The sequence below is a fragment of the Hipposideros armiger genome, unplaced genomic scaffold (genome assembly GCF_001890085.2).
Source record: "Hipposideros armiger isolate ML-2016 unplaced genomic scaffold, ASM189008v1 scaffold_431, whole genome shotgun sequence".
Taxonomy (NCBI): Eukaryota; Metazoa; Chordata; class Mammalia; order Chiroptera; family Hipposideridae; genus Hipposideros; species Hipposideros armiger.
In genome coordinates this window covers 1,450,974-1,468,611 of record NW_017731781.1, presented here as the reverse complement: position 1 = coordinate 1,468,611, position 17,638 = coordinate 1,450,974, and the positions used below count along the sequence as shown (strand labels likewise).

The 17,638-nt window shown below is 43.0% G+C and overlaps 1 protein-coding gene across 1 annotated transcript in view; it reads left to right on the top strand.

Moving 5' to 3' along the window:
- Positions 1–16,041, top strand: part of DHX33 (DEAH-box helicase 33) — an 18,182-nt gene extending 2,141 nt beyond the window's left edge. Inside the window, exons 2-12 of the mRNA XM_019664952.1 lie at positions 898–1,058; positions 1,700–1,927; positions 2,128–2,298; positions 4,605–4,790; positions 5,528–5,639; positions 6,759–6,918; positions 7,089–7,177; positions 8,957–9,084; positions 9,454–9,657; positions 11,071–11,157; positions 13,951–16,041. Of these exons, the coding sequence (XP_019520497.1) occupies positions 898–1,058; positions 1,700–1,927; positions 2,128–2,298; positions 4,605–4,790; positions 5,528–5,639; positions 6,759–6,918; positions 7,089–7,177; positions 8,957–9,084; positions 9,454–9,657; positions 11,071–11,157; positions 13,951–14,259 (1,835 nt within the window). The 3' untranslated portion in view covers positions 14,260–16,041. The remainder of the gene's footprint in view (positions 1–897; positions 1,059–1,699; positions 1,928–2,127; positions 2,299–4,604; positions 4,791–5,527; positions 5,640–6,758; positions 6,919–7,088; positions 7,178–8,956; positions 9,085–9,453; positions 9,658–11,070; positions 11,158–13,950) is intronic.
- Positions 16,042–17,638: the final 1,597 nt, after the last annotated feature.

The window sequence follows — 17,638 nt, the reverse complement described above, 5'->3', positions numbered from 1 at the left end:
CAACAAAAATAATTTTATGGTTGGGTGTCACCACAACATGAGGAACTGTATTAAGGGGTCGCGGCATTAGGAAGGTTGAGAACCGCTGCACTAAGGTAAAAAATAACATTGAGTGGTTACTGTATGCAGATGCTCAAGTACCTGGAAGAGACCGACAGACCTTCTCTGCCCTCCAGGAGCTTCTGGGATTGGGGGAGCACAGAAATGTTTAAACACTTACACAAGATGTAGGGTGGTCAGTACTGGAAGAGAACTGACCAAGGCACTAGGGAGCACACTGGAGGCCGCCAGTGCAGCCCCAGGGTCTAGCTCACGCTGTAGAGTTTGCCAGGCAGATATCGTGAGAACAGGTATTTCATGATACTGAGGGCCAAGGCAGAGGGTTTGAAAGAAGGCAGCGGGCTAGGGAATGGTGAGGAGTTTGTTATGGCTGCACTTTACGAATGGATGTCACTTCGTGTCAGAACATATAAATCTCATTTATTCTTTTGAATAGTACAACATTTTATATTACAGTTGTATTTAAGTTTATGTTTTTACTATACCTATTGTTGAACATTTATATTGTTTCTAGTTTTTTGCTGTCATGAACAAAGTTGAATGAAACATCTCTGAAGCTACATTGTTATACACATCTTTAATTATTTCCTTAGACTCTATTCCTGCAAGTGGAATTGTGGGTCAAAAGGTATAAACATTTTAAAGATTTTTCTAATACAATTTGGCCTCCTGAAAAACAATTCCAATGAACACTCTACCAGGAATATTTTGTGAGTACCTATTTGCCTGTGGCTTTGCCAGCTTATTTTCTTTTATCTTTTCCTTCCGACTTTGATCCATTTGTTTGGTGAAATTTGTTTCAGTTTGCATTTAAATGAGACTTTTTTTCTTTCGCAGGGGAAACTGGCTCTGGGAAGACAACTCAGATCCCTCAGTACCTCTATGAGGGGGGAATCAGCCGCCAGGGCGTCATTGCTGTGACCCAGCCGCGTCGAGTAGCTGCCATCTCTCTCGCTACGAGAGTCTCAGATGAGAAGAGAACTGAACTTGGGAAGCTGGTACCTAATTTCCCCCTTTATGAACATTTCGCACCCCCCGCCTTTTCTTTTTATGAACAAGACATAGTGAGCGTCTTTCTTGCCACAATTGTTTCAGCCTATCTCAGAGTTTTTAACCAATTTCTAAGAAATCAGAGGGTCTGACAAGCTATCAGTCCCATTTGCTTTGCTTTCAAATCTTTTGGCAGGTTGGATAAATTAGCTGTTTTTCTTGAGCATTTTTAAGGGTTCAACAACCTCTGTTATATCTTTTATCTACATGTCTTTCTGGAAAAACTAGGCATTTTTCTATAGCATATATATGGGCATTGAGAATGAGTCCCAGAGCTGTATATAAGTCAAATTCGTGTGTGTGTGTGTGTGTGTGTGTGTGTGTGTGTGTGTATGCATTTCACTTAAAAACATCTTGGACATCTTTTCATATCTGTATCTAGCTTCACTTGAAACTATAAAGAAGCTACAGGTAGGAGGCTAGTTTCAAATTCTTTATAATGCTTATTGTCATTGCATTCAAGTTAAAGGCACATGTCCATTGTCACTGTTGGTCTTGTTCACTGTGATAGCACAAGTGCCTGGCACAGTGCTGGTTACATAGTGGGCGTTCATGGAGTGTTTGACGAGCGAGTGATTTCTCTGCACAGGTTGGCTATACAGTGCGCTTCGACGATGTCACATCAGAAGACACCAGGATCAAGTTCCTGACAGATGGCATGCTTCTGCGTGAAGCAATTTCAGACTCGCTGCTTCGGAAGTACAGCTGTGTCATTTTGGATGAAGCCCACGAACGGACTATCCACACGGATGTGCTCTTCGGAGTGGTGAAAGCTGCACAGAAGAGGCGAAAGGAGCTGGGGAAGCTGCCCCTCAAAGTAGGTACAGTGCGCTTAGGGAAAGAGGCCTGTGTTTCTTCCTCAGCGTGCTCTCCGTCACCCACTCTGCTTCAGAGCTGTGGAGAAAGTTAACCGTGCCGGGAGTGACAGCCCTCATCATCCGCTTCTAGGGCTCGGGAGGGACACAGATAGGCTGTCGCGATGTCTGTTTCCCATCCTCCTCTTCCATCTCATACTAGGTAATTGTGATGTCAGCTACGATGGACGTGGACCTGTTCTCTCAGTATTTCAATGGCGCCCCCGTCCTCTACCTGGAGGGCCGGCAGCACCCAATCCAGATTTTTTACACCAAGCAGCCTCAGCACGATTACCTGCACGCTGCTCTCGTCTCAGTCTTCCAGATTCACCAGGTGAGGGGCGGGTGTGGCTCCAGCCAGGGTCTGCTTTACCTTGAACTTGATGGAACACTCAGCCCTGAAAAGAGAAGCACAACTTGGTGAGCCGTGTCACTGAGTAAGGAATTCACTGACCAGGTCCAGCTGTTTATCCCTTTTTACGGTAGCTCTCATTTTCTCTAAAAAGAAAACTAATTTTCCTCTGACCGGCGTCTTTCCCCAGCTGAGCCAGAAGACTTTTCATACATTAGAACGTGGCTCGTAAACCTTTTTTGACCATAACCCCCAGTAAGAAGCACATTTTATGTTGCAACCCAGCACACAATCTGTACAACTGAAATGAGTCCTATGAAACACCATCTGCTTTACTACATGTGTTGTTTCCTGGTATTTTCTCCCTCATAGTAAAAAAGAAAAGTTGGCATTAACCCAATAATGGGTTCCAATGTAGAGTTTTCATTTTAAAAATAAAACCGTGTTAGAGAAATATTTCAAAATCTCTTCTCATTTTATTAAGCATTTACTTAAAAATTTGAGTGAGTAAATCACCTCATTTTTGTTTTAATTTGTATAAAATTGACTGTTTTTACCTTCCCATTAGCTTTCTCAAAAAAATCTAGAGGCAAACTTTTTAAAATTAGTTTTTATTTTCACCTAAGTGATGCATGTGTAGTTTGAAGTTTGAGTCAAGTAGCTAATTCTAAAAGGCTCATAAAAAAAGATCAGTTTCTTTTCCCTTTCCCATCCCAGATCCTGCTCTTTAAAGTAACCACTTGGAGTTTCTTAACTGTTTCCCCTGGATATTACTTTCATATTTCTAAAGTAAACTGCTTAGATTGCTATTTGTTGGCTTGTTAGCATTATATTGGGTCGTCGGGAAAGTCATGACACATTTTTGCATTGAAAAACAGAGACAAATACGTCATGACTTTCCCAACGACCCAATATATTAATTTCTTACCGGTAGATGAGGATTTAGAAATAGCCCCTCCCCTACCTTCTGTTTCTCTCCTTCATCCTGTCAACATAGTTAAATCACAATGTTTTTGTTTGTTTGGTTTTTTGTTTGTTTTTAGCTGAGCCATCCTGCCACCTGTTAGCAGCTCAGCGGCAGCTCAGCTCGGGCCGTGAATCAAACCGGCGACCCTGTTGCTCAGCGCTCACACTCTTGAGTGAGCTCTTAACCAGCTGAGCCACTCGGCCGGCCCATGTTTTTGAAATCAAGTATCAGTATTTGCAATATTATGTCCCTACATTGCTAGTGGTGCACCATCCCAGTGCCATGTTCCTTGTACAACGTAGCTGTACAAGTTTTCTGTGTATATATGGCTAATTTTTCCCCAAGTGTTCCATCAGCTATCATATGCCAATCATAAATATTTGTTAGTGTTCAAACGTATTCCCCTTTTTCCCAGAGTCCTCTATGCTGCTCTTCTGCTGAACAGATTGCTGTCCTGGGCCTCTGTGTAGCTGTCATCCTGACTCTTCCCTTTGCCACCCTCCTGTGTTGACAATCCTGTTGTGTCACCATGTGTCTTCCCAGCCTCCTGGCTGCGTCGAGTAGAGGAGGGGACCTTGGGGGTTCAACCACACTGTACTCAGACTCTGAGCCAATTCCTGGGTTTTCACCCTCCCACTATCCGCCTTGGCCTTGCACCCAAGTCCTGGTCTTTCTGACTTCTCCAGGGAAATCAGCACATCTCTTGTCACCATTCCCTTTAGCAGACACCCAGGTTGGAATTTCCTCTGCCCAGTCAAGTCATCCACCCCTGCCCCATCTCTTCTGTCTTTCAAAATGGGTTGAAACTTCTGATCTATTCTTTTTTCCCAGTCTCTTTGTCTTTCTGGGCTTACACCTGCATTGTCATCTTGATAGTATTTGGAGAAGAAGGTCAATCTTCCTTATGTAACTGCCAAAAGCCAACCTGAGGTGAGGCTTTTTCATGAATGACGGCTGCAGGTACATTCAGGTTACATGGCGGCTTTGATGAGTTCTCCCATTGACAAAGTTTGACTGTTTTAGATTTTACGCTGTCTGTGTGTACCTTTGAACATTTGTCCTGTTAATACTGGGCTAAAAAAAGTATGCATACACATAAATATATATATTTACATATATACATATACACACATATATAATTATTATTACACATTTTTTCAAGAATTTTGCCATCAAGTACTTTACAAATATATCTGAACAGACTTCAAGGAAAGATCAGGTGAATGGGTATGTTTTTAACTGAACACTTAGATGTTCTTTCCCTTTGCAAGGTGAAGCATTTCTATTAATGCCTACTATTCCCACTACACCTTTTTTATAGGAAGCCCCTTCTTCTCAGGACATCCTGGTGTTCCTCACTGGTCAGGAGGAGATCGAAGCAATGAGCAAGACCTGCCGAGACATTGCAAAGCACCTCCCGGATGGCTGCCCTCCCATGCTAGTCCTTCCTCTGTACGCCTCCCTACCCTATTCCCAGCAGCTCCGTGTCTTCCAGGGGGCCCCAAAGGTGAGCGCACCACCTCCGCTGTCAAGCCCCATCCCCGGGCATGCAGACGGATCCAGCAGTGGGGCCTGTAGGTATGCCTGTCACCAGACTCCAGATAAGCTGTATGGGACGAGATGCTCAGGCACCAGATACAGTAGCTGAAAAGCTGCAGGAATATAATACACAGCTACACATGCAGTTCTGTTACGGTAAGAACAGGGAAACAGATGTCAGGGGATGCGGGAGAGTGCAAAGGCAAAAGCTGAAAGGTAAATGAGTGACTCTTCTAAGGTCCAACATAACAACTGCATCTGTCCATAATACCATTTGTTGGGTGCCCATGCTGTGCCAGGCACTGTGCTAACATTTTACATATACTGTCTCTCATCTTTTCTAGAACTGGCAAGGTAGGTTATGATCCCATTTTATTTTATAAACACTGAGGCGCAGAGAAATGCAGTAGCAATTGCTCCAGGGGCACACAGTAAGTAACTGCAGAGCCAGGGTCCCAACCCACATCTACCAAATTCTGAAACTGCCTGTTTGCTACATCTCATCACCTCAAAATAAGTTTTTAAGACTGCAATTCCCCTACCCAGTTTAATGACCAACCATCAGTATTAACAGCTGTCATTAATAGCAAAGTCATCTTTTCTTGATCATGATTGAATTGTGGAAATTAATGGTGAGGAATATGTTTTAAAACTTCTGAATCATATGTGTGTCATACGGCTTTTTGGTTTTCTTCCTCCTTTTAGGGCTATCGCAAAGTGATCATTTCAACCAACATCGCTGAAACCTCCATAACCATTACAGGAATAAAATATGTAGTTGACACGGGCATGGTTAAAGCAAAGAAGTATAACCCTGGTGAGAATTTGTAGCTCATGAATGTCTCTTCCGTGTGTAGTGAGCCACCATTGAGTTTCCTGTAGTCCCAGTTTCCCCCAAAGGAGCATTTCATGTTTGTAACTAAGTGAGATTTGGGTGGCAGGTACCAAAACTGAGACAATCCAGAAGCCAGGCCAGAAAGGAGACCCGAGGCAGGTATAAGACAAGAAAGAGCAGAAAGAGAAGCCCGGATTTAACAAACTTGGGGGCAGAGGCTCAGGAACCTGGGAGGAGGGTCTGAAATCCCATCAGAAGTTGGGTAAGAATGATGGCACTGGGCCAGGGACAGCCTGATACCCCATCATTGGCTCTCATCAGAAGCACGATTTGAATATGGCTGGTTCGGGCGCAAGGCTTCCTAGGATTCCCTGGGCTCGGGCGAGGCTTTTGCTGTGTCCTGAGAATGTTCAGTGGGAAGCTTGCTTGAATCATTTTTCTTCCTGTCTTATACCTTGCTTTATTCTACAGAGGATTTGAGGCAGCTGAAATTATCACTCCAAAATATTTCATTGAAATGCACTGCTGAGCTGCTGACTTTCACATGTGTGTCTTTTGGGGATAACACGTGAAAGGGCTTGGTTTTTCAGTGCCTGGCACAGAGTACACCTTCATCAAGAAAATTAGCCTTATTTACTCGTAGGAGTAACAGCATCACATTATCTCTCTTTTATAATAGAGGTGGGAGGGAGGATATAGTGTACAAGGGACTGGAAGCATTTCATTTCTGAGTCATTGATTGATTGGGTGACCAACCATCCTAGTTTGTGGAGACTAGCCCAGTTTTATCACCAAAAGTCCCAAGTCCTGGGCCAGCTGGGGTGGTTGTCACCCTGTGATGTAAGCCAGACCTCTAAAATGTATTCTCCCGGCCCTCTGCTATGAGCATGAGGCTTTTCTGATGTTTCAGTAACAGATTCCATGCAGTGTCCACTGCAGAAAAGCCTGGTTTTGTGCTTTCCAATTTAGCCTTGAGTTTTTCTAGACTCATGTCTTGCAGAAAGGATCACTGGTGTTCTGAGGAATGCTTCTTTTTGGCCACACTGTGGAAACAGTTTGTTTATATGAGTCAAACACTAATGTGGCCCATTCTCCCTCCAGACAGTGGCCTGGAGGTGTTAGCTGTGCAGCGGGTGTCAAAGACCCAGGCCTGGCAACGCACAGGCCGGGCCGGCAGAGAAGACAGTGGTATCTGTTACCGACTCTACACAGAGGATGAGTTTGAGAAGTTTGAGAAGATGACAGTGCCAGAGATCCAAAGGTAGGCCTGAGGTGCTCCTACCCCCTGCCATGTGTGCCCCATCTCCCTTTCCTGATTGCTCGTGCCTTCCCAGAACTGCAGTTCTCACTAGCACTCCTCAATGGATGGTTTTGACTCACTGGCTGGAAGACCAGGGAGAATGCACAGCCCAAGTTTCTCACTGTTCGTAGGTGTAACCTGGCGAGTGTGATGCTGCAGCTCCTAGCGATGAAAGTCCCCAACGTGCTCACCTTTGACTTCATGTCCAAACCGTCTCCAGGTGAGTGGAATCTGCAGTGGAGTAGAAGGTGGACCAGTAGACAAACAGCAGCAAATGGACTCTCCAAAAAAATATTTTAGAGGTCTCCTTTTGTGCTTTGGTGGAGAACATTAACTATCAGAGAAGCAGCCTATTAGAGTCGTGAAAGCATAGATTCTGTGCCATCGGCACCATTCCGGTACAGAAACAGTGGCTTCCTATAGGGACTCAGTCGGTTCCATGGCCTCAGGAACCAGTGAAGGTAGTCGAGGGAGGTTACACAGAAACCTGATGAAATTGTACTTCTGCCAACAAAGGGACTGAAAAGATCAAGCTTCTTTGCTTGCGACTGGAATTTGATTGGTTGCTGCCCTTCACTGGTAATCTCCATGGAGGAAGAAAAGTAATTGGGATTTTTAATGATATAGCTTTAGCACTTGACATTTCTTCATTACATCATTTTCCTTTATTTTTTCTCTCTTTTTTAAGTGAAGAGATGCAATTCGTTAAAAATAAATAAATAAAACTTAATGTGTCCCACCATCAAGGGTCCCACCCCTGATCTTCAGGTTCTTAGTTTCTGGTCCCTAAGCAACCACTGTGACCATTTTCTAGTTGTCTTCTAGGGAAAATCTATGCATACACAAGTATATGTAGACTCTTTTAAAATACAAATAGCAATACATATTGTGCACTGTTCTACCCTTTATTTTTCATTTTCTTCTCGGTTTTATTGATATATAATTGACATACATCACTGTATAAGTTTAAGTGAACAGCACAATGATTTTCCTTATATATATTGTGGGATGAGTATTGCTATAATTTTAGGTGGCATGCATCATCTCATATAGACACAATAAAAAGAGAAAGCAAAAAAAGAAAAAAAAGTATTTTTTCCTTTCATTGCTAAATTCCTACACACAAAGAACATACATGTAAGGTAGAAGGAGTAGTAAAACCAACACCCATGAACCCCTTACCAGCACCCTTACAGCCCCCTGGACCCCTCCCTGCCACCCTCACTTCCTCCCCACTCTCTCGAGGTAACCGCTCTCCCGCATTTTGTCTGTAGTTCCCTTGCTTTTCTATAATGTTTTAGCCTGTGTGTGTGTATTGTTTCAGTTTACACCTTTATGTATCAGTTCTTCAGTAACCTTTTTCCTTCATCTTTTGTAAGGTTTATTTGTGTTGATACATTTTCACCACTGAATACTATTCCATTTTATGGCTAAAACAAAATGGCATGTTTTTCTCAATCAATTCTATTGATTGAGACATTGCACATTGCATTGTGCACCTAATATGTCATACAGATCATTTCCTCTCAGTAGGTACATATATTATTACATCTTAGAAATGCTTTTTTATTCTCTAATAGGCAATGAATTTACCTGGTTCAAAATTCAAAAAGTATAAAGGAGCGAATAGTAAATAGTGTCCTTCTCACCAGGAGCCCATGAGGCACTGTTGTTTCCATTGTGTGTGTGCATCTGGAGATCAGGACCCTGCACAATGTATGGGCATGTCTGTGGGTGAAATTCTTAAGTGTAACATTGCTGGGTTTAAAATTTACACACATATCGCCAAATTACAGACCTGTCTTTAAAAAGGAATGGAACTGAAGACAGTGGTGCCATTAACAGCTTTGAAAGTGTGTCCTGGGGACAGCGATGGTTGTGATCTTTGGTGTGGTTTGATCAGTTGTAGAGCTACGAGAAGCTCCCAGAAATACTGAACTAGCTGCAACTTCTTTCTTTTTTGGATTTTTGGCTCCTTTTTATGTCTCTGTTTCTTTAGATCACGTTCAGGCGGCCATTGCCCAACTGGACCTGTTAGGTGCTCTTGAACATAAGGATGACCAGCTTACCCTGACTCCAATTGGAAGAAAGATGGCAGCATTTCCTTTAGAACCCAAATTTGCCAAAGTAAATGATACCCTCCCCAAAGCCCCCTTTCTGTACAATAGAGGTTAGCCATCCCAAAGTAGGCTCCTAAACCCAGTGCTGCTAGATTAATTTTCACTTTTTCTCCTAAATAGTTATCAACCCCTACTTTGTGTCTAATACTGACTTCTCTTCTATGTGGTATTCAAACTCAATTAAGTCATGAGCCCTACCCACAGGCAATTTGGAATCCTTCGGGGAAGGCAGTCATCTGTTTTACAAAAAAGTAAAGTAACACATTGTTGTGGTTTTAGAAACACCTGCCCTTTAAACACCTTAGAAGGGAAGCTGCAAGAGCAATATACAGAAATCGGAAGAATCTTTTACACAGTATTAAATTTTGATTTGCAGACCATCCTCCTGTCCCCCAAATTCCACTGTACAGAGGAGATACTGACCATTGTCTCCCTGCTGTCTGTGGACAGTGTTCTCTACAACCCTCCCTCCCGGCGGGATGAGGTGCAGGGTGTCCGGAAGAAGTTCATATCCAGCGAGGGCGACCACATTACCCTGCTCAATATCTACCGGACCTTCAAAAACGTAGGAGGAAATAAGGTGAGCCTTATCTCATTCCTTTTCTCAAATGCGATCTCCCTTTGGTCATGTGCTTTAAGTGGAACTTCTTTTTTGGTTGAATCATCTAAAGAGCCACATTAGAATGCCAGATGATGCCAGATGTCATTTCAGAAACATCTGCATTTAGGCACAGTCCCAGGGAGGAAATGTAATTCCTGCCTTTCTCTCTGCTTGTGTTTAACTCGTACTTAATGTGAACAAGTTAGTTATTTAGTTACCCACATTCTTAGCTACCAAATTGATTTTTTTCCCCACCTACCCCTAACTTTCTTTGTAGTAGATTTTGTTTGTATGATATTTCAGTTCCTTGGACCAAGATGGAAAATGACAATATATTGTCTCATTTATCAATTCAACCAGTAATTGTGCCATAGTATACATGCTTTAACTTTGTCTGCTTTTTAATATAAATTGTCTTTTAAGAAAAAAAAACAGCCACCATCCACTTTTAGCAGTTGTGAACGTTTTGCTATATTTGCCTCAATTTATTTTTAAGGAAATAAAATGCGATAGATTTTATATTGCAACAGCCCTGCTCTGCTCCTTTCCTAGTCCTTTCTCCCTATGTAACCACCGTCCTGAAGCTGGAGTGTGTTCTCGTGGGTGACAGCATACTTTCACTTCATATCTGTGAACGTCATATACTATAAATGTTTTCTTACACTACCCTTTTGCAGCTTGTTTCCGCTTCCAGCCGCACAGTGAACATCTACAGGTCTTGTGCACACTGGGGAGAGTTTCTCTGGGGCCAACACCCAGGAATGGGCCTGCTGGTCTTGGAGTAGCAGCATCCAGCCTTACCAGGCTGGTATGTGTCTCCCCAAGGTTGTCAGTACCGCTTCGTACTCCCCGTAGTAATGTATAAGAGTTTCCTTTTCCACCAGCCTCTCCAGTAGTTGAATTCACTTTAATTTTTGCCAAGCTGGTGGATGTGAAATAGTATCTCAGCTATTTAAACTACTTTGCCTCGATTCCTCGCAAGGCTGAGAATCCTTATATAAGTTTATTGGTTACTGGTCATTTCTAGTTAATCTTCTGCGAGTTGTCTGTTCATATCCTCTGTTCATTTTCTACTGGATTGTTGGTCTTTTTCTTATTGATTTGTAGTAGTTTTTAAAAATGTATTCTGGGAGTACTTACCCTTACTGGGTGTAGTGATGCAAACATCTCAGTCTGTAGCTTTCTTCATGGTGACATAAAACTAAATTTTTAGTTTAGTTTAAATTATTAATATTTTTTCCTTACGGTTCATGCTTCTTGATGTAAAGATATTTTCTTGTATTTGTTTTCGGCAACTGAAGTTTTCCAGCCAACTTCAACTATGTTCTAAAAATGATATTATTTTCCCTGTAGAAATGAGAGGATTGTGATATCTCTTTTTCTCCTGTTCAGGACTGGTGCAAAGAGAATTTTGTGAACAGCAAAAATATGATGCTAGTAGCTGAAGTCAGAGCACAGCTGAGGGATATCTGCTTAAAGGTATTCTTTCTTCCTGGTTGTTCTTTGGGAGCTGTCACTCTTTTCTAGATAAAAAAATTATAATTACTTATTGCTAGTGATTACAAAAGAAGCTCTTGTTTTAGGGAAATTTTAAACTAAGGAAGAAAGTTAAAAATTACCAACAATTACACCTCTCACCATTTTGGTCTATTTCCTCATAGTAATAACTGTGTAAAATATACTTATTTTAGAAAGCTATATAAATTGTAGATATAATTTATATTCAGCTTCTGTAAACTTTAAAAGTATTGTCCAATATTGTTAGGATTCTTCCTAAGATTCTTTTTAGTAGGACTATCTTTATTTTTTTTTCAGATTACAAAAACAGTGCATAATTGTTACAAATTGATACAATGCAGAAAATAGTACAGTATAACGTAGAAAGTTTCAAAGTCTCCATAATCCTGCCCCTCCAAAGATAAGCCACTGTTAACAATCTGGTGTAGATCCTTCTAAAATGTTTTCCTGTGTGTGTGTGTGTGTGTGTGTGTGTGTGTGTGTGTGTGTGTGTGTATACACACATAAAATTTTCTTTTTAAAACAAATATGATATACATTTTGTTTTGCAACTTACTTTTTTCCACTTGGTAGACTTCTTGAATACTTAATGTGCCTGGGCTGTCTTTCAGTGTCTGTCTGTGTCTTTCTTAATCTTTTTAGTGACTTTATAGCATTTCATTGTATCCACTACATTTTACCTAACCAGGACCCTAATGGTGGTTATTTAGATTATATCATAATGACCATCCTCTTACATGTATGTTTGTGGACGGTGAATTTAGCTCTTGATAGTTATTTCCAAATCATCTACCAGTAAGTTTCCTATTAGCTTATATTCCCTCTTTGAGTACATCATGTTTTGAAGTCCTGTCAGGTATCTATTTAATGATTGTATGACACTCCACGTTTTACCTCAGAGATGTGTGTGTGTGTGGGGGGGCACTTTTTGCTGTCACAACAATCCTGTGGTGTCTGTGCCTCAGGCCTCTTCTGAGACAGCCCCCTCACTGCAGACATCTGCACGTCCCTAGGAGAGAGCTGCTGCCTATATTTAGCCTGTTGTTAATACTAAAGCGATTTCTTTTCATAGTAGCCTGTTGTGTTCTGAATTTTACACGTTTCGCCAAACCCCTCTTGCACTTGAACAGTTTTCCTACTGGACCACCTCTTGGCTTCATGAGTTTTCTCAGTTTATGAATGACAGTAGAAATGGTGTTTCTCTATTAGCTCTGACTTAACTTAGGAAGCTTTAGTGAGAGGCTGACCACACCTCTCTCTGTATGCCAGACACTGGTCAAGGTCCTGGCGTTTTACAGATCTGCCGAAGGCTAGGTATCTTAAGGAACAATCCAGAGGGCAATCTGACATATACTATATACGAATAACTCATGGGAGAAGCCAGTAATAATGATAATAATCACATTTGTTTATGAAATACTTAAGGCACCATTCTAAACACTTTTCATGTGCTGTCTGATTTGAAATCCTCACTTTACCCCTATAAGGTTGATTCTGCTATTATTCCCATTTTCAGATGAAACTAGAGCCTAAGGAAGTTAAGTAATTTGTCCCAAATCACACAGCCAGGGAGGGTGGAGCTGGCAGCCTGGAAGGAGAGACCACCACTTAGCTGTAGGACTCTGGGTTTCCTGCAGGTGGTGATACTGAGTCACCTCCTGACAGATGAGGCGATAGTGTCGTCATCAAAGAACAAAATCCCCTGAGCCACCTTAGAGGGCAAAGGGGGAGGAGGATGAAGAGGTGTCTCTGGGGACCTATGGGCAGGAAATAGGCCAGCCTTCAGGGACTGGAATGAGGAACCAGAGGAGGCTGTCAGGAGCCAGGGCAGCTTTCTCTGGGCCTGCGTGGCCTCTAATTTCGGCTGCTCTTGGCACACCTCCTTCCCCCTTCTTGCCTTCTGTCTCAGACTGCCTACCGCGGCCTCTCGCTCAGGAGACTAACAGGGCCTGGTCAGAATTGCCATGTTCAGATTCTAAATGCCTGGAAGAGAGAAGCTCGCCCAGCGTGGGTCCGGCAAGTGTCTGCCATTGGTCAGTTCAGCTGTGGCCTGGGGTGCAAGGTGATGTGACCCGCTCAGCAAGGGGGTGGAGCCAGGAGACTGGCTGATGACTGACACTTCCACTGCGGAGCTAAGGGGCGTCTGTCTCAGGAGTGCGCCGGTGAAGGCACCCTCATGCCTGGGGAAGAGGAGGCAGCTGATTTTGGAGGACCTCAGGATGTTCAGAAGGGCTCATTCACAGCTTCACAGTTGGAAGCTTGCCTAGCTTTGCCAGAGCAGCAGAGACACTGAAGGTTTTTGAGTGGATGAAGAATGGCTCGAGTTGCACGACAGGAAGATTAATTTGGCGGCAGTGTGTGAGATGGATTGGAGTGAGGAGATGATGAAGGATGTAGTCAGAGGGAAGGGCCTTTCCTTCCTGGGGCGTCCTGGTAGGCATTTCCATGAGGGGCTGGGGGCTGGCTCACCTAACCTGTCTGTGGTCTGGCACCTTATATGCCTGTCTCCCTGTTGGTCCTTACTCTCCCAGGCTGCAGTTTTCCTATTTTCAGTCCACTCTCCTTCAGCTGGGCCACTCCTCACCCATGCTGATTGCTGAGGCATTTGAGGAAACCACTTCCCAGTGGCAATATCCACTTTGTTAGGCTTGCAGTATGGACAGCATTTTAGCTACACATGTTCCAAATACTGTGCAGTGCTGAGCAGTATTTATGTTTGGGGTCTTTTCCATCTCTTGCTTCCTCCTGAAACAGATGTCAATGCCGATCCTGTCATGCCGAGGAGACATGGAGAGTGTCCGCCGCTGCCTGGCTCATAGCCTCTTCATGAGCACCGCTGAGCTGCAGCTAGACGGCACCTATGCCACCACGGACACCCACCAGCCGGTGGCCATCCACCCCTCGTCGGTCCTCTTCCACTGTAAGCCAGCCTGCGTCGTGTACACGGAGCTGCTGCGCACCAACAAGTGCTACATGCGAGACCTCTGCGTGGTAGATGCCCAGTGGCTATGTGAGGCCGCCCCCGAGTATTTCCGCAGGAAGCTGAGAACCGCCAGAAACTGAGCCCCCCGGGCCGCTGCCAATGCTGCCGGGGCCTGAGAGCTGGGACTGCAGCCATCCTCGCAGCAGACTTCCAGCTCGCCCTCTAGAGAAGTGATTGGTTTTAATGCAGCGGAATATGCCCGACCCCAGGAGCTTGCAGGCATCTTTGCTTAACCTCCTAGGACTGAACCGTGTAGACATCTACCTACCATTTATACCTTTGAGATGTCAGAGCTATGCTTTCAGTTCTTGCTGGGTGACCTAGTTAACTTCTGAGCCTCCATTGCCTCATCTGCCAAGTGGGGGTTATAATAATACTTATAGGGTTGGTGTCATGAGGTTTAGAGAAAACGAAAGTACCCAGAGCTGTGCCTGGCGCACAGTGAACATATGATGAATCATGAGCGTGATATTACCGCTTTTTACTTAATGTGAATTGAGTACAACACAATCCCCTGAGTTCTCGTGACTAAGGGGCACTTTCTGGAAGGGGACCATAGGAGGTCGCAGAGCTCTGATGGTCTCCTTGGATCTATTTTAACAGTTATATGAAGTTTTTAAGTAGAAAACGTAAGAGATTGACATCTGTAGAAATTTCAGGAGGGAGGGGCTGTTGTCTCTTACCTCGTGGGCTGGCCGCCCCTACTGAAGCTCCTCGCCAGGGTGGACTCTTCCTGCCTCCAAACAGAACAGGAAAGGAGCGCTCGCAGGCTGCTGAGCTGTGCCCTTTTGTCCTGGGTGCCTCTGTGGCACATACCCCATCCATGCTTTCAGGAGACATGGACGTTTCCTGGGTGAAGGTTGATTTGTATTTTTTGAATCGTGATGACTTCGAGCATAGCCAGTTGCCATTTTCCTCCATAACTGGGCCCATATAAATATGTGAGCATAAGGAATGACTCTGTGCTGTACGTCAACCATTCCTTTTCTGTCGGGGCCCCTGGTCAGAGAGCTGTTGGGGTGGGTGGAGGAGAGAGACAAATGGTCGGGGAGAACCCAGACAGCATTGGCTTGCCCCATCCACCTCATCTGTGGTTTATATCCTTGCATCTTATTTATTTTCTATTATCTTTTCCTTCTTTGGGACTTGGGGACAACCTGCTTTTGCTACTGCCTAACTGTGTCAGTCATTCCTCTCTAACCCTCAGTTTCTGCATTTCTCAGAGGGAATTAGAAGGTCTCCACAGTCTCTTCCTGTTCTCATATTTTGAGAAAGGAAAAGACACTAAAGGTTCTTCTTGGCTGTTTAATTATCAAATGCAAATGATTTTTCCCTAGATAATGTTTTGCCCTAGGAGAATCCAAGACTTAGCCCTTTTATTGTGCTTAATTGGTCTAAACACACATGTGCAGTATTTTGGTCATTATTTAAAGTGAATCATACAGTCTGTAGGCAGGCCAAACTGTCTGAGAGACTCTTCAGAGACAGTGGATGGTCTTTTCACTCTGGATCCAGTGAACTCTTCTCTGAGACCATAGCCAGCTGGAGCGCCCCATTCTGGGTCCCATCTGTTCATGCTTGTGAATGTTAAGTCTGGCTCAGGCTCTTGAGCACTAGCCATGGCCCTGAGAAGTTAAGCTTTTATCTGGTGTTCAGGGCTGTATGGGCACTTGTGATTTAATTCTGTTAGAAATAGTTACGTTTGGGCCAAATAGGATTCGACAGATCCTATATACTCTGTCTTATTGAATACTTAGACTTAGCTGGCTGTTCCTCAGATTGACTTGTTTTTACTGTTGTAAAAGGTTTTTGTTTGTTTGTTTGTTTGTTTTGGCTGAGCCATCCTGCCACCTGTTGGCATCTTAGCGGCAGCTCAGCTCGGACCAAGACTCGAACCGCTGTTGCTCAGAGTTCAAACTTTTGAGCAAGCTCTTAACCAACTGAGCCACTCTGCCGGCCCTTGTAAAAGGTTTTTAAAGTGTATTTTTCTCATTTATTTAATAGAGGCCTAGGATATTTAGCCTGACTGGCTAAAAGAAAATATTATATTTTTAATAAAACATTCATCATGCTGGTAAAAAAATAGGGGAGTGGGGTGATTTATCATGTTCCTCAGCAAATTCTCTATCGAGAGGTGTATATACTCTGGGGCAAGTAAAACTTGGAATAATTTGTGTCCAATTTAAGTACCTAAAGATTTTCTGGAAATATAAATTCTGAGCAGGAATAGGGATAAATAACTTCTAAGTAAATATAAATAGCTTCTAAGTAGCTTTAATGTTTCTGTATAGAAATATGTTTATCACTGTAACATTCTGGTAGAGTTTTAATACAGTAGTTTTTTATTGGGCTTTTTAAAAAGTTAATTTTTAACATAGCTGCTCAGGGATTAAATCAGATTAGAAAACCCATTCTGACTCCACAAATTACTACAAAGAAATAAATGGTTATTTATATTGAGCTGCAGGGGACAGTACATTTTAAACTTAAACTTTCTTAAGAAAGTTAAATGTTTCACAATGATGTTGCAGTATAATCTCTAGCTACTCTTTTTCCATTGGTCTAATCTTTGATGGTGTAACACCTCTGTTCCAACCTGTGAAACCCATATCTGGGCGAATCACTAGATGCACTTCAAGCAGCTCGCATGCCTCAGGTGTCTGTCTATTTCTAGTAATCATGGAGCGGAACATCCAGAGCAATGCAGATTTCTTTACAGGGGAAGAACTGCCAACAGCTGGCCCTCGTTAAGAACCCTTACTTAATGTGGCATCTCTGCTGGTTGTAAACAGATGCCAGAATGGAGACAAGGTTTTGCTCTGTGGGTAAAACTTTTTATGTATCATGATACATAAATCCGTTTAATCCAGCTATCAAGAACTGCTTGGAATCGTGGCCAGGCCATCTACAATGCATTCCTTGAGTTTCTATAAGGGAACATTGCACCCGTGGGGAAGCAAGGATTTGATTATATTTTATTTGATCAGAATATTATAACTTGCAGAAAAAAGAAACCAGAAAAATCAAATTGATTCAGGTTTATGTTGTATTTTGAGAATCTGGTCTTGTTCAAATAGATACAGCTCTATAAAAACATCAGTTCTTGTATATAAATGCTTAAATTTGCACATGACTGTTACATCCATTAAAAATGAATCTTGTACATGTGTATGGCTTCTATCTTGAGTCTCCTTTTCCTTATTTACAGAATGCTGTTTAGACTATATTATTAATCTTAACTTTGCACTAATGGTGAAGACTTACTTTCTTAGTACCATATATATCCTGTGTGTCCTGGTAGATAGGGACATCGGTTCTTAACCTAAATCTGATGTAAGCCATGGTTTCTCGCACCCAAAAAAATGATGTCCCATCAGAACCTGAGAGCAAGGTAGGAGGATATGGAGAGGGAAGGTCGCAGGAATTGCCCTTCAGGATCTCCCAGTCTGATTGGGGTGA